This window comes from Myodes glareolus, chromosome 16, assembly GCF_982192425.1.
Source record: "Myodes glareolus chromosome 16, mMyoGla1.1, whole genome shotgun sequence".
In the NCBI taxonomy this organism is placed as follows: Eukaryota; Metazoa; Chordata; class Mammalia; order Rodentia; family Cricetidae; genus Myodes; species Myodes glareolus.
In genome coordinates, this window is record NC_142041.1 from 16,200,699 (window position 1) to 16,227,611 (window position 26,913).

Genomic DNA, 26,913 nt, shown 5'->3' on the forward strand with positions numbered 1-26,913 from the left:
AGAAGGATTGGTCAGAAAATCTGTAATAGCCCAAGGAGTAGATAATTTGTGCTGAAATTGTGTCTCCTACGTTTGTCAGAGAATTTATTCTTGAGAAGCCTCACCAAGGTGGCAAATAAAACAAGACCTGGACCTGCAAAAATGGATTTGTATTTGTGTTTTAATGTGGGTGCTGGGGAGTGAACTCAGGCCCTCCTGTTTGTGGTAACTACTTTAGAGTCTAATTTGTCTTTCAAGTTTCCTAGATGTGATTCTTATTTAATTCATTCAGTATTACTCTAGCCTGGATAGACACATAGGTGGGAAAAAGACCTGCCACTGGACAAAGTACACTCTGTTAAATTTTGGTCTTACAAGTGACCAAAACCTTACATGATTGGTATCAATATGTATCAGCCAATTTAATCTAGTCCCTATAAAAGCTTATGTTAAAGAAAAACAAAACTTAAGTTCAGTCATTTATAATTGGCTGAGAACATTGTTATATAACTCGGGTCTTCCCACTAAAATAGACCTAATAAACCTACTTCATTACTACATGAAGCCTTTGTCTCCATTCTGTATTTTAGCATTCACTGCTTATGAAGTTTCTCATACAAATAAGTTGTTAAAAATCTCTTAGCCTGATGTTTTACAGTTAAAAATCATGTTTTAAAATGTAGCTATCGCCCTCTCTCCTGCTACGCCATCCCAGCTTTCTGCCTGGAACCCCTCCCCTTCCTTCTCCTTTTTTCGGGGCTTAAATTCCTCCATCTCAGCCGGGGTGGGCACCGCGGACCGGGGCAGGCAGTGAGTGCAAAGGGACGGGAGTCCCTTTGTTCTGATAGCCGGCCTGCAGCAAGCTAAGACTGCAAGCAGGGAGACCTCTGACCAGCAAGGGGCTCTGATCCTGTGGAGGGGTAAGTGTGTTGACCGCCACACAAGTCCGGTTAGGGAACACACAATATTCCCGCCATCCTTATCTCCCTGGCTACTCCAAAGGGGCAGCTTCCCCCAGCTAATCCCTCTCTCCTGCTATGCCATCCCAGCTTTCTGCCTGTAACCTCTACCCTTCCCCTCTCCCTTTTTAGGGGCTTAAATTCCTCCATCTCAGCCGGGTTGGGCACCGCAGGTTGGGACAGGTGGTGAGTGCAAAGGGAAGGAAGTCCCTTTGTTCTAAAAGCCTGCCTGCAGCAAGCTAAGGCTGCAGGCAAAGTGATTCCTGGATAGCAAGGGGCACTAATCCAGTAGAAGATGACCCAGCAGAGGGAAGAGCCATTGGAGAGCATCTGAAGGAAGAGATGGGCAGGCGTCAAGGCAAGAATTCCTCCAACAATCTGAAAAACAACATGAAAACACCAGATCCCAGCGATCTTACGACAGAAGGACTTGAACGCCCTATTCCGGAAGAAATGGAAAACAGTGTCATTATGAAAGCAATAGAGTCTCTTAAACAGGGTATGAATAACTCACTTAAAGAAATAGAAGAGAAATATAAGAAAAAGATGGAAGAAATGAGTAAAGAAATGGAAGACAAATATAACAAAAAGTTTGAAGAAATGAGTAAATTCGAAAATGATACCCTGGGAAACCAAGAAAAAACAATCAAACAGGTAATGGAATCAGTTCAAGAATTGAAAACTGAAATGGAGGCAGTGAAGAAAACACAAACCGAGGGCCAGCTAGATATGGAAAATCTAGGTAAACGAACGGAGACTACAGAATCAAGCATAACCAATAGAATACAAGAGATAGAAGAACGAATCTCAGATTATGAAGACACCATAGAGAAAATAAACGCCCTGACCAAAGAAAACAGCAAATCCAACAAATTCTCATCACAAAACATTCAGGAAATATGGGACATAATAAAAAAACCAAATCTAAGAATAATAGGAGTAGAAGAAGGAGAAGAATTGCAGATCAAAGGTCCAGAAAATATATTCAACAAAATTATAGAAGAAAACTTTCCCATCCTAAAGAGTGATATTCCTATGAAGGTGCAAGAAGCATACAGAACACCGAATAGACTGGATCAGAAAAAAACATCCCCTCGCCATATAATAATCAAAACACAAAGCATTCAGATTAAAGAAAGGATATTAAGAGCTGCAAAGGAAAAAGGTCAAGTAACCTATAAAGGTAAACCTATCAGACTTACACCAGACTTCTCTATGGAAACCATGAAAGCCAGAAGGTCCTGGATAGAGGTACTGCAGAAACTAAGGGACCATGGATGCAAGCCCAGACTACTATACCCAGCCAAGCTTTCGTTCACTATCAACGGAGAAAACAAAATATTCCAGGATAAAAACAAATTTAAACAATACGTAACTACTAATCCAGCCTTACAGAGAATATTAGAAGGAAAATTACATCCCAAGGAATCCAACATTGCCAACACTGACTACAATAATTCAGACAGCTAGCGACCCTTCACTAGCACAACTCAAAGAAGGAAAACACATATACTCTATTACCCCCCCCCCAAAAAATGACTGGAGTCAACAACCAATGGTCATTAATATCTCTTAATATCAATGGACTCAATTCACCTATAAAGAGGCACAGACTTAGAGATTGGATACGAAAACAGGATCCAACAATCTGCTGTTTACAAGAAACACACCTCAACCACAAAGACAGACACCTACTCAGAGTAAAGGGTTGGGAAAAGGTTTACCAAGAAAATGGACCTAAGAAACAAGCGGGTATGGCCATTCTAATATCTAACAAAATCGACTTCAAACTAAAATCAATCAGAAGAGATGGAAATGCAGGAACAACTCATCAGGAAGAAGTCTCAATCCTGAATATCTATGCCCCTAATATAAAGGTACCCACATATGTAAAAGAAACTCTTCTAGAACTCAAGGCAGTCATCAAACCACACACGCTAATAGTAGGAGACTTCAACACTCCTCTCTCACCAATGGACAGGTCAATCAGACAGAAACCAAACAGAGAATTGAGAGATTTATTGGAGGTATTGAATCAAATGGACTTAACAGACATCTATAGAACACTCCACCCAAATAGGAAAGAATATACCTTCTTCTCTGCAGTTCATGGAACCTTCTCGAAGATTGACCACATACTCAGTAACAAAGCAAACTTCCACAGATACAAAAAAATATTAGTAACCACCTGTGTCTTGTCAGATCACCATGGATTAAAATTAGAATTCAACAACAATGCTACCCCCAGGAAGTCAACAAACTCATGGAAGTTGAACAGTCAACTACTAAATCACCCCTGGGTCAAGGACGAAATTAAGAAAGAAATTAAAGTCTTCCTTGAATTTAATGAAAACAAAGACACAACATACTCAAACCTATGGGACACTATGAAAGCAGTGCTAAGAGGAAAGTTCATAGCAATAGGTGCCCAAATAAAGAAAACGGAGAAAGCACACATTGGAGACCTAACAGCACACTTGAAAGCTCTAGAAAAAAAAGAAGCTGATTCACCCAGGAGGAGTAGAAGACTGGAAATAATCAAACTGAGGGCTGAAATCAACAAAATAGAAACAGAGAAAACAATCCAAAGAATCAATCAATCAAAAAGCTGGTTCTTGGAGAAAATCAACAAGATTGACAAACCCCTATCCAAACTAATCAAACGGCAGAGAGAGCACATGCAAATTAATAGGATCAGAAATGAAAAGGGGGATATAACCACAGACACAGAGGAAATTCAGAGAATCATTAGATCTTACTACGAAAGTTTATATGCCACAAAGATGGAAAATGTAAAAGAAATGGACATTTTTTAGATAAGTACCATATACCAAAGTTGAACCAAGACCAGGTGAACAATCTAAATAGACCTGTTAGTCGTGAAGAATTAGAAGCTGTTATCAGAAATCTCCCTGCCAAAAAAAGCCCAGGACCAGATGGTTTCAATGCAGAATTCTACCAGAACTTCCAGGAAGAGCTAATACCTATACTCCTTAATGTATAGAAACAGAAGAGTCATTGCCAAACTCCTTTTATGAAGCTACAGTTACCTTAATACCAAAACCACACAAAGACACAACTAAGAAAGAGAATTACAGGCCAATCTCACTCATGAACATCAACGCGAAAATTCTCAATAAAATCCTGGCAAACCGAATCCAGGAACACATTAGAAAAATTATCCATTATGATCAAGTAGGCTTCATCCCAGAGATACAGGGCTGGTTCAACATACGCAAATCTATCAATGTAATCCATCATATAAATAAACTGAAAGAAAAAAACCATATGATCATTTCATTAGATGCTGAAAAAGCATTTGACAAAATTCAACACCCCTTTATGATAAAGGTGTTGGAGAGACTGGGGATACAAGGATCATACCTAAATATAATAAAAGCAATATACAGCAAGCCGACAGCTAACATCAAATTGAATGGAGAGAAACTCAAAGCCTTTCCACTAAAATCAGGAACACGACAAGGCTGTCCACTCTCTCCATACCTCTTCAATATAGTGCTTGATGTTCTAGCAATAGCAATAAGACAACATAAGGAGATCAAGGGGATTCGAATTGGAAAGGATGAAGTTAAACATTTGTTATTTGCTGACGATATGATAGTGTACATAAGCGACCCCAAAAACTCTACCAAAGAACTCCTACAGCTGATAAACACCTTTAGTAACGTGGCAGGATACAAGATCAACTCCAAAAAATCAGTGGCCCTCCTATACACAAAGGATAAAGAAGCAGAGAGGGAAATCAGAGAAACATCACCTTTCACGATAGCCACAAATAGCATAAAATATCTTGGGGTTACTCTAACCAAGGAAGTGAAAGACCTATTTGACAAGAACTTTAAGTCTTTGAAGAAAGAAATTGAGGAGGATACCAGAAAATGGAAAGATCTCCCTTGTTCTTGGATTGGGAGGATCAACATAGTAAAAATGGCAATTCTACCAAAAGCAATCTATAGATTCAATGCAATCCCCATCAAAATCCCATCAAACTTCTTCACAGACCTTGAGAAAACAATAATCAAGTTTATATGGCAAAACAAAAAACCCTGGATAGCCAAAACAATCTTATACAATAAAGGAACTTCAGGAGGCATTACCATCCCTGACTTCAAACTCTATTACAGAGCTACAGTATTGAAAACAGCTTGGTATTGGCATAAGAACAGAGAAATCGACCTTTGGAATCGAATAGAAGACCCGGATATTAACCCACAAACCTATGAGCACCTAATTTTTGACAAGGGAGCTAAAGGTATACAATGGAAGAAGGAAAGCATCTTTAACAAATGGTGCTGGCATAACTGGATGTCAGCCTGTAGAAGGATGTAAGTAGATCCATACCTATCACCATGCACAAAACTCAGGTCCAAATGGATTAAAGACATCAACATTAATCCGTCCACTTTGAACCTGATAGAAGAGAAAGTGGGAAGTAGTCTACAAGATATAGGCACAGGAGGCCTCTTCCTAAGTAGGACCCCAGCAGCACAGACAATAAGAGAAACAATGAATAAATGGGATCTACTGAAACTGAAAAGCTTCTGTAAAGCAAAGGACACTGTCAGTAAGACAAAAAGGCTGCCTTCTGACTGGGAGAAGATCTTCACCAACCCCTCATCAGACAAAGGTCTGATCTCCAAAATATACAAAGAACTCAAGAAACTAGACACTAAAACTCTAATTAACCCAATTAAAAAATGGGGTACTGAACTGAACAGAGAATTCACAACAGATGAACTTCGAATGGCCAGAAGACACTTAAGGTCATGCTCAAACTCCTTAGCGATCAGGGAAATGCAAATCAAAACCACTTTGAGATACCATCTTACACCTGTCAGAATAGCTAAACTCAATAACACCAATGATAGCCTATGCTGGAGAGGATGTGGAATGCGGGGAACACTCATCCATTGTTGGTGGGAATGCAAAGTTGTGCAGCCAGTGTGGAAATCAGTGTGGCGGTTTCTCAGGAAACTGGGAGTCAACCTCCCTCAGGACCCAGCAATTCCACTCTTGGGAATATACCCTAGAGATTCCCTAACATACTGCAAAAGCATTTGTTCAACTATGTTCATAGCAGCACTATTTGTAATAGCCAGAACCTGGAAACAGCCTAGGTGCCCCTCAATAGAAGAATGGTTAAAAAAGGTGTGGAACATAAACACATTAGAGTTTTACTCAGCAGTAAAAAATAATGACATCTTGAATTTTGCATGCAAATGGATGGACATAGAAAACGCTTTACTGAGTGAGGTAAGCCAGACCCAAAAAGAGGAACACGGTATGTATTCACTCATAAGTGGATTCTAACCATAATTAAAGCTCTTTGAGCCTATTATTCGTGATCCTAAAGAAGTTAAATAAGAAGACGAACCTGATGAAGATTATTTAGCTATCCGCCAGGAGATAGGAAATAGTCAAGAGTCCCAGGTAACCTTGGGTGCATGGGGGGGGGGAGGGTTGTTGGAAAGGGAGAGGGTTAGAGAGAAGGGAGTAGGGGAGGAATGGAGAAAGCTCGGTTGACCGGGATGGGGGGAAGGGAGGAAGGATGAATATGGGAGCAGGGAAGAATATATTTCAACTAAGGGAGTCATTTTAGGGTTTACAGGAAACTTGATTATATATGGGATTCCAGGTCCAAGGAGAGATCCCCAGATTGTTCTCTGGACAGAGGAGAGGGTGCCTGAACCGGCCTTGGCCCATAACCATACTGATGAATATTTTGCTTATCACCATAGATCCTTCATCTGGCGTTGGATGGCGATACAGACGGAGACCCACATTGGAGCACCGGACTGAGCCCCCCAAGGTCCAAATGAGGAGCAGAAGGACGAAGAAAATGACGAAGGACTGCGAGGGATGCTATCACCCACTGATACAAGGGGTCGGATCTAATGAGAGTTTACCAAGGCAGTTGGACTGCAACTGAACGAGCACGTGATCCAACCAGATGCTCTGAATGTGGCCGGATTCTCTGAATGTGGCTGGCCCAGAGTCTTTCTGAGAAGCCATTGACAATAACACTGGGACTAGTTTCCTCTGCATATACTGGATTTTTGGGATCCAGTCTGTTTGGATATTCACCTTCCTGGACCTGGAGGGAGGGGGGAGGAACTTGAACTTCCCACAGGGCAGGAAACCCTGACTGCCCTTAGGGACAAAGAGGGAGGAGGAGGCGGGGGGGGGGGGGGGGGAGTGGGAGGGTGTTGGGAAGAGGGGCGTAAATGGAAACTTTTATAATTTAATAAAATTACTTTAAAAAATGTAGCTATCATCATAAGTAAAGAAATGGTGTGGAATTACTTAGGTTATGAAATACAGTAAATTAGCTTTCTAGACTCAGACTCACAAGCTGGGGCTAGAAAGCGGAAGGCTGGGATGTCTTAAAGCCAATGACAGATCAAAGAAATGCTATTTTTATTTTTGAAAGATAAAAAAATCTATAAATTTCCTATTTTAATCTGTGTTACAGTAACAAAAATCCACCTAATATTGCCTGCATCTTTATATTTAAACACTTTCTTATTAGCGTCCCTTCCCCCAACACAGTCCTATGGAACTATTGACATTTCTTCTGAAGTTGACTCTTATGCCTTCCAGAATGAATTTCTCAAGAGGACAGAGCCACACAGGTACTAAACTCAATATCATTGCAGTTAGTGACCAGAGATTTCATGCTCTTATATCTTCAATAATATCAAGTGTCTCAAATATGCATTAGAGAATTACTAAATTCAGCATTGTTTCACCTTCTGAATGTGTTCATTATCAAATATGCTCATAGAAGATCATCTGTGTAGGTAAGCAAGAGTGACAAATGTATGTCAGATCTTTATGAAAACACAGAATATTCCAGATGAGATATTTCATGCTATTTCCTTCATGAACAGCTTTATAAGCTAGTTCCTGTCCAGAATAATGGCATAGTCTACACTAAAAAAAAATGCTGCTGTCCATATAACAAAATATGTTTAAGATGCAGCAATTCTAATGATAATAAGGGTATTATTTAAGTAAATATAATATTTAATATTCAAAATAAATTTAGAAAATAATTGTCTTTTATATAAATGTTACAGATCAGAAAAGTGATTTTCTATGAGTTTTGCAAGTAAAATATTGCCAAAACCTTTTAACATATTAAGAATGATGCATGCTTAGAGTAGGATTGATGGCTATAAATAAAAGTTGATATTAAGAGCAATGAGTTTATAACCTATAGCATCAATTATATATTATTTTCATTCTACCCACTAAGTTATACTCATCTGGAAGTATGTCAGTATATTATGTACTGAGACCAATTTTAAGGATGCCTTTAAAATTAAGATAAACTAGATACTAGACAGAAAGTTCAGAAGTAAAGAGCTGTTGCTCTTCCAGAAGACCAGGGCCAGGGTTTAGTTCCCAACATCCATGTGGCACTCATACCCATCTGAGAATCCAGTTCTAAGACCTTGAGACCCACTTCTGGTATCTGAAGGTAGTCCATGAAACCGTATATATAGGCCAAACACATAAAACAATTTTTAACTTAAGATATACTAAAACTACCTTATAGAAGTACTATGTCTAGATCCTCAGATTTTTGCACAAATCAGTATAATTAGTTTGGTAATGGTGGTTTTTTTTCTTAGATTGCATATCTTTAAAACCTACTTTGCATATATTCAGTGAAGAAAATATATTAAAGTCATAAATTAATCCAACATTAATTTTCTGTGAAGATAGCTTATAGTACTAATTATTTTTATATAAGAATCAGATGGCACCAAGATTACCTTTTATAATAGACATTCTAAAGAGAAGTATGATTCAGTGTTTCAAGTATTGCTTGATCTTACCTGCTGGTTTACAGGGAAATTTCTGTTGATTTTTTTGATCTGCAATGATAAATTAATAAATCAGTGACAACAAAAGTATAAAAAGTTGTCCCTAAATATATCTAATTATATAATTTTAAGAGTTATTTTGCATAATTCTGAGTGCTTGGATTAAAGGCATGTGCCACCACCTCCTGGCTTCTTGGCTAATAGTTCATGTGGAGCTTTTTATCCTTAATAGTGCACTATAAAGATTCATAACTTGACTAAGTCTGAAAAATACTCTGAGAAACCTTATTTGTAAAAGAGTGTTGGCCATGTATACAGGTACTACAATGCAGGAAGCAATGGTCGTATAGTACATGCTGAGAACAAGCAGCTTGCTGTATCCCAGGTTTTGGAACGTTACTCACATAAACCTAGTCCCAAACACACACACACACACACACACACACACACACACACACACACACACGCATGCAGGCATGCATAAATGCACACATTTACACATACACATATGAACACACACTGAGAACATTATATTAAAGTGAACGATCCACAGATGTCTGGGACGAAAACTTATTAAGGGTTAGATGAGGATCACACACTCACAAATACAGGAGAAAGCAATACCATTTCCTCTTCTTTCAACAAGGAAGGATCGGTAAAGCTTTGGACCATGTCACTGAATCATATATCAGGAAGTTTTCCACATCCAAATGAGGGAGAGAAAGAGAGAGAGAGAGAAAGAGAGAGAGAGAGAGAGAGAGAGAGAGAGAGACTCCCAGAGTTCTAGTCACCCCAAATGTCATTGGTCAAAACAAATCGAATTCCCACTACACTTCCCCTCCTTTTCTAAGAAGATTCTAATCTTAACATAAAACTACATACAATAAGAACAACTATAAAGCATTGTGCAGAAAAGAAAAGGTAATAGCATAAACAAAAATAGAACTACAATCAACAAGAGCAAAATCAGGCAAGAAACACTCTCTAAATGTACAGGCCATAGGTAATTGGCAAATTGCAAAGACAACTCTATAGCTGTCCTATTCTGAAGAGTCTGTCTTGTATGTAATAAACCCTTAGCTAAGATATGAGGGAATTGTAACTGTATCTATCTAGTCTTCAACCCCATCAAAGACCTGAGAAGGAAAGTAATATTGTTTGAGTAAGTAGGAAGTAAAAGCAAAAGGCTTCCCAATGATGCAAGAAATGACACAAACAGCTGGCTGCCTAGACAGTCACACAAAGTCTCTCTTCAATTTGTGGCAACCAACTGGCTATATGCCAGTTTATCAAGAAGGAAACAAGCTCCATATGGATTGTCTTCAGTGCCCATCATTGCCTCTGGAGTAGATAGGTGCTGCCAGAAGCAGTCCTGGCTCACATCAATAGACTCATAAGCTGCCAAAACATTTAAATGCCATATTCTGTAGGTCTTTGTAGTTCTTGAAGATTACATATTTATATGTAATACATCTTTGTGTATCTTGAAAACCTAACTAATATGAATATGAAAAATATGGGTGACTATTAATCTATAGTTCTTAATAACCTATAGAATTTAAAGACTAAAGTTTCACATCATAAAAATAATCTGTAAACAGAAGTACAGTATAAGGACAAAGGCCTGCAATTGTGACAATATACAAAAATATCTTAATCAGAAGTAGAAACGCATAGTGCAATATGACAAAAATAGTCTCAATTTGTATCAATATACAAAATATCCTAAACAAAAGCAGAAACACACATACAGTATGACAGAAAAATTTTACATTTGTGTCAATATACAAGAACATTTTGAAAAGAAGTAGGAACACCTATAAAGTATGACAAATAAAAGTTTGAATTTGTATCAATATACAAATTATTTTAAATAGGAATAGAAGAATAATTTTACATTTGTATCAATATACCAGAACCCATACCAACACAAATTATCTAAAACTGTTAATTGGTATTTTTGTATACAAGTAGATAAAATAATCTACATTGTTATCCTATCCTATCCTATCTATCCCCCTTTTTCTATTCCAAATGATATTCCCGAGTCTAACCTTTATTTTTCATCCCCCAACACTATAACAACTTATAACCAACCCCTAAATGACATTTATTCATAACCCTGAAGAAAACCAGAAACCATCCATCCCACATGTTGGGAGAGAGTGTGTTGTGTTCTTAGAATTACTTCCAGCTGACTGCAATGGAGATGCAGTAAAAAACAAATTCATGAGGACAAGTTGTAACACTTGTAACCAATCTCTGAGTAATGGGTAGGGATTCTCATAAGAAGTTCTGACTAGAGTGGTATAAGAGGTGGACCATCTAAGATAGCCAACTTGGAATTGTCCTGAGAAGTTTGTAGTCCAAAGTCAATCTTTGTGTGGTGTTCATTAACTCAATGGCAAAATATGGATCAGGTAGCGTCATTGTTGTGGGACCCCATCACCTTTCTGGAGACTTCAGAGGTCGCTGTTAGGAAAATTTATGGTTCACAGTAGAAATCTTAAATATTAATATGAAAACAAATTTTAGGATAGTGATATATGTAAAGTAACTTTCTAAAGAATCAAGAATAACTATGAGGTGAAAGAGATTTGTGACAAGAGTCGTCCCTAGGTTTTGGTTTTCTTCTGTCCCAATTTTGGTGACTTTTTGATATGGGATAGAGACTGAATTTTTCTTTCTCTTTGTTTTTTGTTTATTTGTTTTTGTTTTCTTTTTGTTTTTAAAGACACAGTTTCTCTGTAGATTTGGAACTTATCCTAGAACTAGCTCTTGTAGAATAGACTGGCCTGGAACTCATATTCACCTGACTCTGCCTCCCGAGTGCTAGGATTAGAGGCATGCACGGCCACCACCTGACTCTGAATTTTTCTTTTAAATTCACATGCTTGGATTTAGAAAAGGAGAGTAGTGGTAGGGAATGGGAGACAGTTGTTTGGCCATGCAGGGCAGTGGGCCCCAGCAGGGCCTTTTGGAGTCATCCCCACATTGGGTGCCAGATAACGTGAGAAACCCATGGATATCTGGGAAGAAGACTTATGTATTAAAGGATTAAATGGGGATTACACTCACGAATACGGGGGAAATGACCCCCACTGACTCTTCATCCACTTATAATCAGGTGAGAGAGAAAACACAATCCCTAGATCTCAGTTTTTATCCAGTCATGTATCAGAGTGGCTATGCCCATGTGGCTAGTCATCCCAAATGTCACTAACTAAAAGGGATAAAATTCCCACAACATTATGTATTATTAATTCACTTGAAAATAAAAATGCACTTGATCAGGTTTAACATCTATTTATGTTAAAACACAAGCATAAGAGTAGTGAGAAAAGAATCATTATAACCATTAAAGAGATAGATGATAAACTCATAATGAACATCATACTTAATAGTGAAAGACTGAAGTTTTCCACCATAATAGGGTCTGGAACAATCTGGAAAGGTTAGTTAAAATTGATTCTACTATAATATCATAAAAGACAACTAAAGTACTTAGAGGGTATCATCAAAAAATCATAAACAGCTACTAAATGTCATCAAAAGAAATTAATGAAAATGTAAAGAAATGTGACACCATTACTTGGTAGTTGACTTTAAGGATTTCCTATTGCAGGATCAGTATCTTAACATAATTATATAGAGTCAATGAAATTCTATTATATACTCCTTTTCATTAGGAACAAATAGAGAAACTCTTTTTCAGGTTTGATTTAGCTCAGAGGTATAACAAGTCCTAGAGTAAAGCCTGACTATTATCCTCTGAATTGGGAAAAAAAAAACACAAAAGAAAAATGTCCTTGAATTCACAGGGAAATTTAAATGGTCACAATCACACAAGTAATTTTAATGGAGAATTTATTTATATCTTCTTTATGTTCTTTCAGTGATGTTTGAGAGTTTAAATTTTATTTTTTCCTTTTTGATAAGCTATCCTCTAATTATTGATTATATTATAAGTGAAATTAATCTTCATTTTACCTTTCCAGAAGAATCTCAGGCAATGATTTTAAATTTGCTACAAAGATTATCATACTGGATATGAATCCAGTACTGAACATGAGCATGGATGGAAGATAGTCTAGCACATTCTCTGAAAACCATGAAGCAATTGTCCTCAGGAAATTGCTGAGTTCATTCGTGCATATCAAAAACTGGAGAATTAATTTGGGTCATCCCTTTTATATGCAAAATCAGATCAAAATGAATTCAAATATTAAATATAAACAAACACCAAAGCTAGGATTTTTTAGAGTACATATAATTAATTAAGATCCTGCAAGAAAATGAGAACTAATGGAAAGGCAGGATGTTACTGATAAGTTACCAAATAGATAAAGCTATTAATCCACAGAGCTAAGGGTAACCATACTTTAGACAGAAATTTCTTTCCTGCCCAGTTCTGCAGCTGTTTGGTCCCAAAGAAATACACAGAGGCTTATAGTAATTATAAACTGTTTGTCCTATTATCTTAGGTATGTTATTACCTGGATCTTACAACTTAAATTAACCCATAATTCTTGTCTGTGTTTAGCCACATGGTTTGGTGCCTTTTATAAGTAAAGCATTCTCATTTTGCTTCCTCTGTGTATGGCTGGTGACTGCTTCTCTAACTTTTCTCTTCCCAGAATTCTCCTAGTTGCCCCAGTTTCCCATAGTGAAAGTGCAGCAAACCACAGCTGAAGGAATAGATGCACACAGAAGTTCCAAAGAGAGAAAATGTTGAATTGAATCTAATTCACTCATCATTGAATTTTGAAACTTTGTGAGATCAATGCATGGAACTGTATGGTCTTTAGGTAGAGAGATGGACCTGATCTACAAGAAGTACTTATTCATGACAATGAGACACATCTGCTCCGGGCAGCACCAGTCTACTTCAAGAGGAAGATGGGCATCGAAGAGTTCCTTAGGTAGTTTGCTTGTCATTTGGGCAAGAAACTGCTCTTGCCTGGACTGTTTGATGCTATGCTGTATGAACTGGACAAGCAGGACCCACAGAAAAACGATTGCTGAACTTATCTAAAGGTGAGACAATCCTTAGGGGTTCCTGTTTCATGAAAGAGTCTGCTAGTCATTCTTCAGTACACAGAAATGTGACTGATGAACTGCCAACATAGGCAGAACTGTCTTTGAAATTTCCTGCCTTTTGGAAAAGTCTGCTAGATACTATGGGCCTGTAGGCTGACTATCTGATGCCCCAATGATACAGAATAACTTTGGGTGACTGTCCAGTAGCGAGATGTCTCTGTCAATTCTAGAGTTTTGCAAGTTGCTTACAATGTACTTTCTGTTTACTTAGGTATTATATCCTTCTGGGGTCTTTGATGGAGTTGAAGAATAGATAGTTATAGTTTTACTTAGTTATGACAAAAGATAAAGGAGATATAAATATTGTAACTGTAATTTTTGTTTCATATATGTTTTGTTATATGTGATTGTACTATAGTAAAATTAAAACCTTTCTTTTTATTTAGACAGAAAAAGGGAGGTCCAACATGAAAATTTCATTCCTGTGATGTAACTTTTATTTTTCCAGAAAATATTATGCAAGTGGTCAAGGGATGGAAGCAATTAAACAGGCCTACCCAGATGCAACACCTCTGAACCATAATAATGACCAGTAAGACAAGACTTGTATAAAGGTATTAGAAGGAGCACTTACATGTCTATAACAAAATACTAATTGGACTCACAGTGATCTTAACAAAAAGAACATTAGGCCTGGTACTAGAAACCAACCCACTATTCTGCGGCTATTAAGGTTGTAGATCTTAGGATAGAACCTAGTATTACCACTTTGCGAGATCAGCACAGTTACTCAATACATTACATCTTTATACTCACAGATGTAACTAACACTCCTCATCAAAGAATCATCTCTTTACAGCAAATGGAGACCATCGAATTATAGCATATTTGTACACAACACAAAGATCAATGAGTTAAGCCCAACGGATACATCTAACCCATAGCCTGCATCTGTGGCTTACGAAACATAATGGAATTGGGAAAAGAAAGATGATAGCAGCAAGAATACCAGAAAGGCTTCTGTGAAACAGCCTCTCCTAGAAATGGCCACATAAACAAGACTTAATCAGACATGTTAATGTGGAATGGGGAAAATTCAATGGGATCTCAATCCTAGATGAAGAAGTAAAGGAACTGTTGGTTGGCGGGGGAAGGAGAATTAGTTTCTCCCACAGAGCAATCAGTCTTGAAATCCTAAATACACACGAACAACAAAATGAATTCAGCAGGTTCTGTGTGTGTGTGTGTGTGTGTGTTTGTGTGTGTGTGTGTGTGTGTGTGTGTGTGTGTGTGTGTGTGTGTGTGTAGCACAGGTCAATGCAATGCAAGACAAGTTCTTGAAGACATTCCAGAACCACTGAAACATTCAGCAGCAACAATAATCCTGAATTTTTGTCAGACAGAAAGACAGAAAGTTCTTCTGGGTCAATACATTTCTCTCACTTTAAAAACAGATCATATTGTGTACTCACTGCATATGTGTATTTTAAACTCACATATGTATGTTTACAATCATGTTTCATATAGTTTAAAGTGAAAGGTCTTATTACAATAAATGACTGGCATGGGACCCTTCTGTTTGAATCTAGAATAAGAGAGATGATCCCCTTTCCTGGTGGTGTTTAAACAACAATATCAGACTGCTCTCTCAGAAGACCTGCATTAGGATGCTTTCAAAAATGCAAAAGGAAAGAATTATTTGGAAGAACTGAGTGCTGTTACTACCTGAGCGATGGGTCTATATGTTCCCTGCCTCCTCATTTATTTCACATAAGAAGGAACTTGGATACAGACCTGCAGCTTCTTGATAGTTTAGTCACTACTTCAAATTTATTTCAATGAGTTTTCTGTTTCTTTAAGGAGTTCAGATTCACATAAAGATTGTGAAGTTGTGATTTAAACCAAATTTAATGATACTGATTCTCATGCTTTTCTGCAAAGCACACACACACACACACACGCACACACACACACACACACACACACACACACACGCACACACACACACACACACACACTTCTATAAAAGCAGCAGTTTTTCAGTTTGGTGGATAAAGGGGTCGTGAAGCTACAATGCGTTCACATCTGGCATACAACATTGCCAACTCCAATCAGACGAATCTCAGACTTCTGTTGCCACACTATTTAGCAAATTTCAAGATGGTTATGTTCGTGGAGGGCTTTTAAGTCCCTACAAGTTGTGTATCCAATAATTCCACAATGCTCATGAGTTAGGATCTGTGTGAGGCTTTCTCACACAGAGAAAGGGGATTACAGATTTTAAGAGAAATTCACGAATTCAAGGTGTCACTTTTATCAGCTCTCACATGAACAAGCTGTCAACTTTGTTCTTGATTGTTGTCTGTGAAATTTGTCCTGACACTACTACAATTTCTTCTTTCCAATCTAAACTTTGTGAAAGGTCTCAATATATAGGAACAAACTAAATAATGAAAGAAATTTGTGGTTATAAGTCTTAATTATTATTATCTACAGTGTCTGCTCCTTAAGCAAACTTTGCTATAAGAGTCACAGCCTGAGGGGATGCTGTTCCCTCAGGCACTGACTTTGTTACAACTACCATGGCAAAGGTTATCAAAATCAAAAGAACTCACAATTCAAGGTTTTAGATGGAATTCTGCTCACTCAGAGAGGCTGAGTAGCAAGTAGCTAACTTTCCCCCTTTTCTGGCATCTTCCAAAAACCTCCATGTCCTTCTCTCCACTCCTGTTTAAAAAACCCGTCCTCCACGTGGTTCTTCCTTACAGCTTTCTATCAGTTACTAGCTGACTCATCATCCTGTGTGCCAGTTAATTTTATTTTGTCAAACACACTTTGAATTGTTAACAAGAGCAGCAGAAAAAAATGCAACACTGTTTAGAATAATACTCCCTAGCAAAATTTTTACTTTTAATATCTGTGAATGTTTACTATATATACCAACAACTATATTTGAATTCTTTTCTGTGTAACATTCAACTCAAGATATGAGACAAATATTAGCTTCTTATAAGTGTAAACTTTTTAAAGCAATACCTTATGACTGTGGCATTTATCACATGCATACAGTACCTTATTTAACATCATTATTTCCTAGTAAGGAGGGTAAGGTCAACTTTATTTCTGTCTTAAACACTGGTCTTCAGATGAATTTCTTAGTGAGCAGCTTGTTTTATTGAGGGTAGCAACTAGAGTAAACATTGGTAGAACCAAGGTTTCTTTTTCAAAAATTAGTTTAAGTATAAGATACTTAGTTTAGTTTTTATAAAGATTAATTTAGGGTCATGTTTTCATAATAATGAATATTAGAGAATAAAGTTAAAAGTTTAACTATTATGTCTTTGGGAGCTTTTGTTACAATGGCATCACAGACTTAGAAAATATGTCAGAATATGGATGAGTCTCACAAGGTCTTACACCTAGATGAAGAGACATCGGCAATTAACAGCAACATGAAAGAGAAAGAATCAGTATTCTCTCCCTGATTGATTATGCAACCTCAAAGTGTCAGCCTTATATGCATATAAATGATCAACACTAAATGAATTCAACAAGTTGTATTTACACATTTATGCGTGTATATGTGTGTGTGTGTATATATATGTGTGTGTGTGTGTGTGTGTGTGTGTGTGTGTGTGTGTAAAAAACAATAATTAACATGTGACACTAAATTTGGAAGTGTGTTGATGGACATCAGAAGAGTAGAAAAGAGAAGGAGGGAGAGATGAAATGCAGGACTCACACATGAAATTCTCCATAAATAATGAAAATAAAAACCATAAAATATTTAAGTTGAAAATAATAAAAGTTAGGTATATGACTAATACTCAGGTTCTGAGCAGCATTTATGTTCAGAGACAGAGAGATGGACAAAAACGGTAGAGAATGACCTTCAACAGGGTAGGGAGCAGTATCTGATGGTTTATAGGGAGGACTGAGATTATAAAATATAGTATTTTTCTCTACATATCTGAGTAAATACCAATGCAAAGAAAAAGTTAGCATGTCTTTCCAAAGGCAGAATGAATATAAGTAGATAAAAGCTATAAAACTAAGACTTATATTGAGTATACTGAAGTATTGCCTAATGTGGAGCTTCCAAAGACTTCAGTGATGCTTAGGACATTTCATTCTTTTTTATGGCTGAATAAAACTCCAGCGTCTTTAAACAAATTATCTTTACCTCTTCATCTGCTACTGAGCATATTTAACTTGGAAATTAGACTGGTTCTATATACCAGGTAAAAGAGTGATGCAATTCACATGGTGTATACGTTTCTCTATTCTGTGGTATGCAGACACACATTCGTAAGTTATACAATGGTATGTTCCCAGATATAGAATATATCATAATCATAGTGCAGTTATATTTTTAGTTTTTTGAGAAACTAAACTATATGACTTTCACTCATTTTGATTTCTATAATGACAGTGCGTGCATTCAACTTACCAGTTAGTGCTTAAGATCTTTTTATATTTTTATCAGCTTTTGTTCCTAATTTCTTTCCTTCCATCCTTCGTTCTCTCTCTCTCTTTATTTCTTTGGATTCTTTTCCACATCCAATTACCATCTTCAGTGTTTTTCTAGAGCTTAACAGTTTTTACCATAGTAGTCTTTATTCTCCTGAACTTCTTTTCTGAGACTATTGTGAGTAAATCTACTTTTGTTGATTTCTTTCTTGGAAAATCCATTATTGGTTTAAAGAAAATTCCTGGGATTTGAGTAATGATATTGCCTCCGACTACTTTCTTGGAAGTTTTATGATTATGGTAGTTTAAATGGGCTTAACTGGTCCCATCATCTCAAAGGGAGTGGCTTTGTTGGAGTGGCTACAGCCTTGTTAGAAGTGTGTCACTGTAGAGGCGAGCTTTCATGATTTGTATGCTCAGGATACTGCCCAGTGTCTCAGTTAATTTCTTGTTGCCTATAAGCTGTAGAAATTTCAGCGACTTCTCCACCATATCTGTCTGCTTTCCACCATGCGCCCTGTCACGATGATAACAGACTGAACCTCAGAAACTGTAAACAAGCCACCGCAGTTAAATGTTTTCTTTTTAAGAATCACTGTGGTGGTGTTGTCACTTCATAGAAATGAAACCCATAAAACAAGAATATCTAAAGATTTTCTCATAGGGTGTACTGAACACAGGATGACTAGGTGAATGAATTTGACTTCATCCTTACTAATATATAGTCTTTGTCTTTCTATATTCTTATTTTTCCATGTATAACTGAAATCAATGTACTGAATAAGAATGTAGTGACTTCCTTCTCTCATCCCTAATTTTAGTGGCTATGTTATGGTTTCAATATTTGCTATCATTTCAGATGTAGGTTTTTTGTACACATGCTTTATATTTTTGAAGTATGCAGTTCCTATTTCTAGTGTCCTTAGGATTTCATCATGAAGGAGTGTTACACTCTGATAAAGAATTTTCTACATTTACTAAGATAGCATGTAATTCTTTTCTTCTTATACATATATATATATTGAAATTAAAATATAATTATATAATATTCTTCCTTCCCTCTTCCTCCTAACCCTTTCCACATACCCTCTTGTCCTTTCTAAGAGTCATGGCCTCTTTATCTTTTTTTTTCTATTTTTCCCTTTTTGTGTCGAATGGTATGCTATATCATATTAGTTGATCTGTGCATGCTTAAACATATTTGCATCCCTGAAATCAGACTGTCATGATCATAATATGTGATCTTAAAGCACTGAATTGGATTCCAAGTATTCAATAAGATATTAGCTTAACTATTCAATAAAGAATAAAGCAAAGAAAACCAGCCTACAAACCACAATCCCAGAGAACTTAGACAACAATGAGAACACTAAGAAAGACTTACATTGATCTAATCTAAATGGGAAGTAGAGGAAAACAGGATTTCCTGAGTAAACTGGGAGCATGGGGACCTTGAGGAAAGGTTGAAGGGGAAAGGGGAGAGGCAGGGAGAGGAGCAGAGAAAAATATAGAGCTCATTAAAAATCAATTAAAAATCAAAAAAGGAAAATGGCACTAGAATATTTATTTTGGTTTTCTTTTTCTTTTTTTTCTATATCTGATAGCAATCATTTTGATAATTACTTTGTGAAATAATTTTACCTTGTTCTTTTTCTTTCCTTTATATTATTCAGAACAATTTGAGAGTTGTAATTCAACAGTGAATCTTTCTGGTCATGGGCTGCATCTGAAATTCTTTGTTTCTGGTTATGCACCTGTGTAAATTGTTTATATACTTTTGATTTAATAATATGTGGTCTCCTGTCTCTATCAATTTCATTTATTTTGTCATATTATTCTAGGTCTGTAGAATATGTTTTCAAAGTATTTCCTTTTTACTCCCTGGAATGTGTTAGAATCTGTTTCAATATGTGCTTTTTAGTCCCTACGTTTTATATGTGTTTTCTCTTCCTTTTCATTACTTTGGTTAATAAATCTTGATTATTTCTCAAAATAATAACTGTCCATTTCATCAATTCTAACATTTTTTATTCATTTCATTATTTCTCCTCAGATCCTTTTTGATTATTTGTTTCTTATCATCTACTATTTTAAGTTTATTTGTATTTCTTTTCTTTTCTTCTTTTTGATTTTTTTAAAATTTTTCAAGACAAGGTTTCCCTGAACTTTGTAGCTTGTCCAGGAACTAGCTCTTGTAGGCCAGGTTAGCCTCAAACTGACAGAGATCCACCTGCCTCTGCCTCCCAAGTGCTGGGATTAAAGGCATGTGTCACCACCATTTGGCTTGTATTTCTTGAGACACATCATTAGGGTTTTTTTTTATTTGAGATCTTCTAATTTTGTCATAAAACACATACTTAGAAACTGTGTGCATAAAACAGCTTTATTAATGAATTTTTCCAAGTTGAATTGCTCTTTTCTTCACTAACCCACTGGTCATTCAAGGATGCGTTTTTAACCTCTAAGATGTTCCATAGACTATGACTTTCTTCCCCATTGATTTCTCACTTAGTTCACTAGGATATGAAAAGATAAAAGAAACTATGACATTGTTATGAAGCTATGAAGAAAACTTTGTGGTTTTTAATGTAATATGTGTTGTAGGAGGTCACTTGATTGTTCCTGGCTGTCCAGACTCCCGAAATAATCATACAGAAACCATATTATTTGCAATATTGTTTGGCCAATAGCTTAACTATATTTTTTGGCAATCTCATATCTTAATTTAACCCATCTCCACTAATCTGTGTATTGTCACAAGGCTGTGGCTTAAAGGGTAAAGTTTCGGTATCTGTCTCTGGCAGGGCTACATGGCTTCTCCTGATTCTGCCTTCTTTTTCCCAGCATTCCCAGCATTCAGTTTAGTTTTTTTTTTTCTTTTTACCTAGCTCTGCTGTGCCCTATCAGGCCAAGCCAGTTTTTTTAAAAATTTTTATTTTTATAACAGTAGTAGCAGAGCAAGCCTGGGAGTCACCCAGAAGTTTGCACAGCATATCCCAGTAAGCTTCACCATGACACATCTGTGAGTCACAGAATTAGTTGAAGCTGAAGAGCTTCCTAGATCAGACTGACCTGTGGCCATATCTGTGGAGGATTGACTATCTGGAGTGAAAATTGTTGTAGGAAGGCCGTGCCAACCATGGGAGGCACAATTCCTTGGACAGGTGATCCTACCTATGGCGGCTTTATGCGAAAGGTAGCTAAACGGGAGACTGACAGATTTAAAAATCAACAGGTTGTCTCTAAAGTTTCTGCATAAAGCTCCTACTTGACTTCCTGCTCCGATTTCCCTCATTGATGGATTATTAAATCAAATAAATTCTCAAGTTTCTTGTAGTCAAACAGGGATTCAGAAGGGAAACTGAAACCAAGAGTTCAGAGGTGATGATTGTCTTATACATGCCATGGTGAGGACTTCTCATGGTGGAAATTGTGCCATGAAGCTGGCATATGTTTTGTTGGGCTCCTTGATGGCAAGAGACTCTGCACCTTTACTTTCTCTCTATCTCAGTACTAGGTTTTCAAGTGATGTCAGGTGACATGTGTCCTTCCAACTAAACATTTCTTGCAAGGAACAGATATTCGAAGATCCTTCCTAGGATCTAGGCCACTGACAATCTAGATGTAGCTGTGAGAAAAAAACACATTTAAAGCTTAGCATTCTGCTCTTTTAAAAGAGTATTTCTCACACATACAGAACCTTGCTTCCTAAGTAAGGCATTCTCACCATTGCTGCCGTGAAACATAGTCACATTTTCATATGCCATTGGATCCCAAACACAAGTGGGGTAGAATTGCAATCCTCAGCACTTCAGGTTTATCAGTATGGGCTGGCAGGAAAAAGAGCTTCACTCTTGCTCAAGCCGAAAGTGTTTTAACCAGGCTGATGGGTTCCATTGATGCAGAGCTATATACTTCCTCTGTCTGTGTTAGCACCACAGTGCAGCTCAAATTTGTGTCTGATCTCACCCCCAGAATTTTCAAAAAGCAGCACACATAAAACACTGGCTATAAGAACGTGCCTTGTATTATTTTAAAGAAGGATACGATATATTTACTAAGATCTTTCTTGAGCCCAGAGAAAATCTGCATTGTTATTCTAGCTGACAGGGGCATTTACTTTAAGACAGAGTCAGTACTTCATCAGTTGGTAAGATCTGAATACTTTGCCTAACAGGTGATTTCAAAGTTCTCAGTTTCCCTGAGGATTTTGCCAATATTCCAGTAAGTTATGAAACAACTGTGGACTCAGAAAGGAACAGAAGTAGAGGAATAGGTGACCACAAGTATTTCTTATTTTTTAAAAATGAAATAATGCTATCACATTTAACAATGTGACATTACTGGGTGTGTGTGTGTGTGTGTGTGTGTGCACACACGCTCACACAAGCCTGTTTGTTCATGTGCATATGTGTATGCATCTTATAGATGCTAAAGTGTAGCCTGAATAATAAAAACCCAGAGACAGATATTGGGGTTCAACCTGAAGATCAGAAAAGCAAACAGCCAAGCCACTACAGAGCTCTTAACTCTAAGAAATCCTCAGACTGAAACAGAGCTAGTTCCTGTAGCAGCTACCACGTGGATCTGTTTCTGTATTGATCTTGTGTAGCCCAGGATAGCCTTGAACTCACAGAGATCCATCTGCCTCTGTCTCCCAAATCCTGGGATTATAGATCTGTGACACCACTGCCTGGCCTCTAGTGGCTTAGTTTTACCTTCTGGTCTTCATGAAAACTTTATTTATAAAGCCTAAATAAAATGTCACTATACTAGAGAACAGCTTCAGATGTTACTTGGCATAGAACTCATGGCAACCATTACTGCTTGACAAATTGCCAGCATTTTAACATTGCAGATCACAGTTCTTCAGCACCTTTTAACTTTAATTTTAATGATTCTCACTATGTGTTATGAGAGTTCTCTTATGAATTTTCTTTTGGGAAATTTTGTACAGGCTTTGAAAGCTAAAAATGTAAAAAATCGCAGCCTTCTTAAACAAAATATTTTTTGGGGAAAAAAAAATCCCTGCCATTGCAGAGCCAGAAAAACATGGTACCCTCCTAATTGCGCCAAGAACAGGAAAGTTAAGAGATTTACTAGACACACTTGATCCCAAGGATGAAACACTGACAATCCAGGTCTAGAATCTGAGTCATTTAATAAGTGTTGAGAGATCAGAATGGTACCACATAATGAGAAAAAAATAAAACAACAGGACCTTTCCTTTTGGGAGAATATAAGAACTGGCCCATGTAGTAAGACTAAGAAACAAAGGGACACAATTAAGGAACAGCTCAGCACAAATGGTGCATCACGCCACTTAGAGAATGAAAATTACTCTTAATTGCAATGAGTGTCTGGTTCCCGAAGTCCTTTTTCCAAGGGCAGGCATTTAGATAAGGACCTCCATTCCCTCACGGGTGTGAGGAAAGTTCCCACTTGCTCAAAAGGGAGACACTCTTATCTCTCTGGCAGAGGAACTTTTGGCCCTTCCACTAACACACAACTGGTGCCTATTAACTCATCACGGTCAATACTAGATTCCTCAACCCCGATCTGAAGTCACACCCCAGGTCATATGCCACTTCTTACCAATTTAATCCTATGTACAACTATATAGTATAAAAGGTATATATTTTTTCAATAGACATGTTGGTAGCCAACCTGATTCGCTGATTCACTCTCAGATTGTATCTGTCTCCTTTTTCTCTTCACTGCCTCCACATATCCTATTTGGGATGTGAACTCCCCCCTACAACCCATCCACTTGAGGCTGGTCTCCATCCATTACTCATCAATAGCGTCTTTCGCTCCAGAATATCAACTTGTCAAACCTTGGCAAGCTGTCGAGGCTTCCTGACTAGTGAATGCCAGTGGTTTGCCTGTTTCTATCTCCCCAGTGCTGATTAAAATATGTAGGGCACTAGATTCCTTCATAAGTGATTTGGGGATCAAACCCAAGTCCTCCTGTTTACTCAGAAAGAATTCTATAGACAGAGCTCTCTACTTCTCACTAGTTTATAATTTTCAAATTTTGGGGGAACTACATTTCTAAAATTAATACTGAGAAAGGATGAAGTATTTCAATGTAATGATAACAAAGATCTGAGGAGCACAAACCACACAGGAATTAGGGAGAAGAAAGGGTTTTAGAAAGACAGATTAGGAGAGAAACTATTTGTAATGACAGAGACCTGGCTGTCCTGCACAAATTCCTGCATCCCATAATGGCATCCACTCAGTAGCATTATGCCTGAAGGATTCTAAGGTAGATTTTCAATATCCTTGTTAATATCTCTCTCCTGAACCTCCTCATTCACGTATTTTCAGCAGCAGTCCTAAAGTCACTGAAGACATATCAATAACCTTTCCTTGAAATTCAGTATCCTATTACTCTTAGGTAAACATACTCCTTCCATGACAAATTCTGTTTCATATTTATTTAACGCAGTTGCTTATTTCTTTTGACAAAGAAAAATTGTGAGTACTTTCTCATGTGTTTGGTTTCTCATGGTGATCTGAGATTATTCTCTTGTGTTTCAGAAGTGTTCCGAGGAAGTAGAAGGAGGCTCATTCTTATTATGTCACTAGGCAGATTAAGCAAAGTTAAATGCCGCCAAATAACCCTATGAATGCTGGAAGACTTGCTCCTACAACTGCTGAAAGTCTTTCTGACTGTATAATTATTCCTTGAATCAGTACTTACATTATGCTTTGTGAGGTTTGAAATATTAGCTGCTATTGCTTGGAGCCAATCCATGCAGTCTTCAGTAGACAGGCACTGAATAATTCCACTGCAGACTCCATCCACAGCAACAACTTGGAAAGCATTCTGCCTAAAGTTGCATCAGAGCAGAAGAGACCAAACACCTTGTTAGTTAGCTGTTTGGAACTCAGTCCTGTACCTAGAAGAGCTCCTTCTTCATACAACTGAACAAACAGCTTCCAGAGTCAAATTTGATTACCTTCTTTATAGATATATCTGCTTTTAAATAAAGCAACAAAAAGATCAAGATATTATGCAATTCCAAATAATTAAATAACATTCTTAAATTCAGGTAAATGTTGGCAAAGCATGTGAAATTGAACAGCCTCAACTCAGGGGCATCTTTTCCCTTTGGCCAAACATGCAGTTTATGATTCTTTCTCTGATCTTTTGACATGTGCTATTACATTTCCTGACTTACAGTGAAAAGATTGCAAACACAAACATTAAACATTATATTGTTAACTCATGCTAATTTCTCAAGTGTTCTTTGGATATAGGGTTAATAGATAGGAATACATGAAACCACAGCATAAATAGAAGACCCCAAAGGTTCTGATCCTGAACACTCATGTATTGTGTAACATAGTGCATTTTAAATGATGGAGCCATACAAAGTTTCCACAGATGACCATTCAAAATAGAATACTAGCTTTATGTATTTTTGAGGAATCTACAGCTTGCGTTTCATTTCAAACCCCATCCAGATGTTCAACTGGGAACCTGGCCCTCCATTCCAAACCCCACCCTTTAGAAATCTCCTCCCCATTAGCTGCTCAAGATCAAGCCTACAGAGTAATGCAGCTCTGATCCCTATAGCTGCCAGGAGATTTCATCCACTCTGTTTCTCCGAGACCATCCAGGAGTGCTTTGGTCATTAAATCTGAACTTTTAATTCAGCCTGACCTGACTTACTCCATCACCAGAAAAATTGTTGATCCAATACTTATCATCTTGCACTGAACCCAGGTAGAGTTGAGTCTTTCCAGAGACCATGTGGCCATGGAAAGCCACGCTCCCTTCGATTCCGCCTCTGTCAACCCCAGACCAGCTTTTGCTAAATTCCCAAATTAAAATCCTGCTCCCAAGCTAAAATCCTATAATCTCTTCCACCTACAAATTGGTGTGCCAAGGTGGACCAAATGCATCCACATAAATGGAGGCTGCTCGCTTGTTTCCTGACCACTCAGATCAGAAATAATCACACAGATACTATATTAATTTCAATAGCTTAAGTGTATTTCTAGCTAGATCTTATATCTTAAATTAACCTATCTGAGATTCACTGCAAGGTTGTGACCTACTAGCAAGGTTCCAGCAAGCACCTGCGGGTGTCTTTCTCTTTTGGCAGCTATATAGGGTCTCTCCCTACTCCACCTACTTTCTCCCAGCATTCAGTTTAGCTTTCCCAGACTAGCTCTATTCTGCCTTGCTGTAAGCCCAAACAGTTTCTTTATTCATTAACCAATAAAAGCAACACAGATACAGAAGGGCTTCCCACATCACTGATAGATTTTCCAGTTTAACAGCGGTCACCCAACCCACTACTGGGTTTCCAATACTTATCAGTATTCAAATATTCTCTCCAAATACACCTTTACTGGCTCTATCAGTTTACAGCTGAGCATTTGAGGATATTAGTTGTTCCCTAACACAAAGGAAAACCCAGGGAACATATATCTGGCTCAGAGTCATGAGTAGGCCTCTGTCCATTTAATCTTTCTCTAGACCAGATCCAGTCTCTAGTGGAACACTTGATGCCTGATAGACTTTTTTCCAAATCACTGTGTATTCACATTGTTAACAGTTTTAGTGACAGTAGTTCTCATACCTGACGCTTCAA

General features: G+C 37.4%; 1 protein-coding gene across 3 annotated transcripts in view; it reads right to left on the reverse strand.

Moving 5' to 3' along the window:
• The window catches only part of Sntg1 (syntrophin gamma 1), a 482,604-nt gene that overhangs the window by 87,854 nt on the left and 367,837 nt on the right, over positions 1–26,913 (reverse strand). For 2 of the 3 annotated variants that reach the window (XM_087897100.1, XM_087897099.1), the window contains 2 exons: positions 25,011–25,140; positions 8,804–8,842 (listed from right to left, as the gene is read on the reverse strand). In XM_087897100.1, coding sequence (XP_087753226.1) covers positions 8,804–8,842; positions 25,011–25,140 — 169 coding nt within the window. The remainder of the gene's footprint in view (positions 1–8,803; positions 8,843–25,010; positions 25,141–26,913) is intronic. The other variant, XM_087897101.1, reaches the window with a different exon arrangement.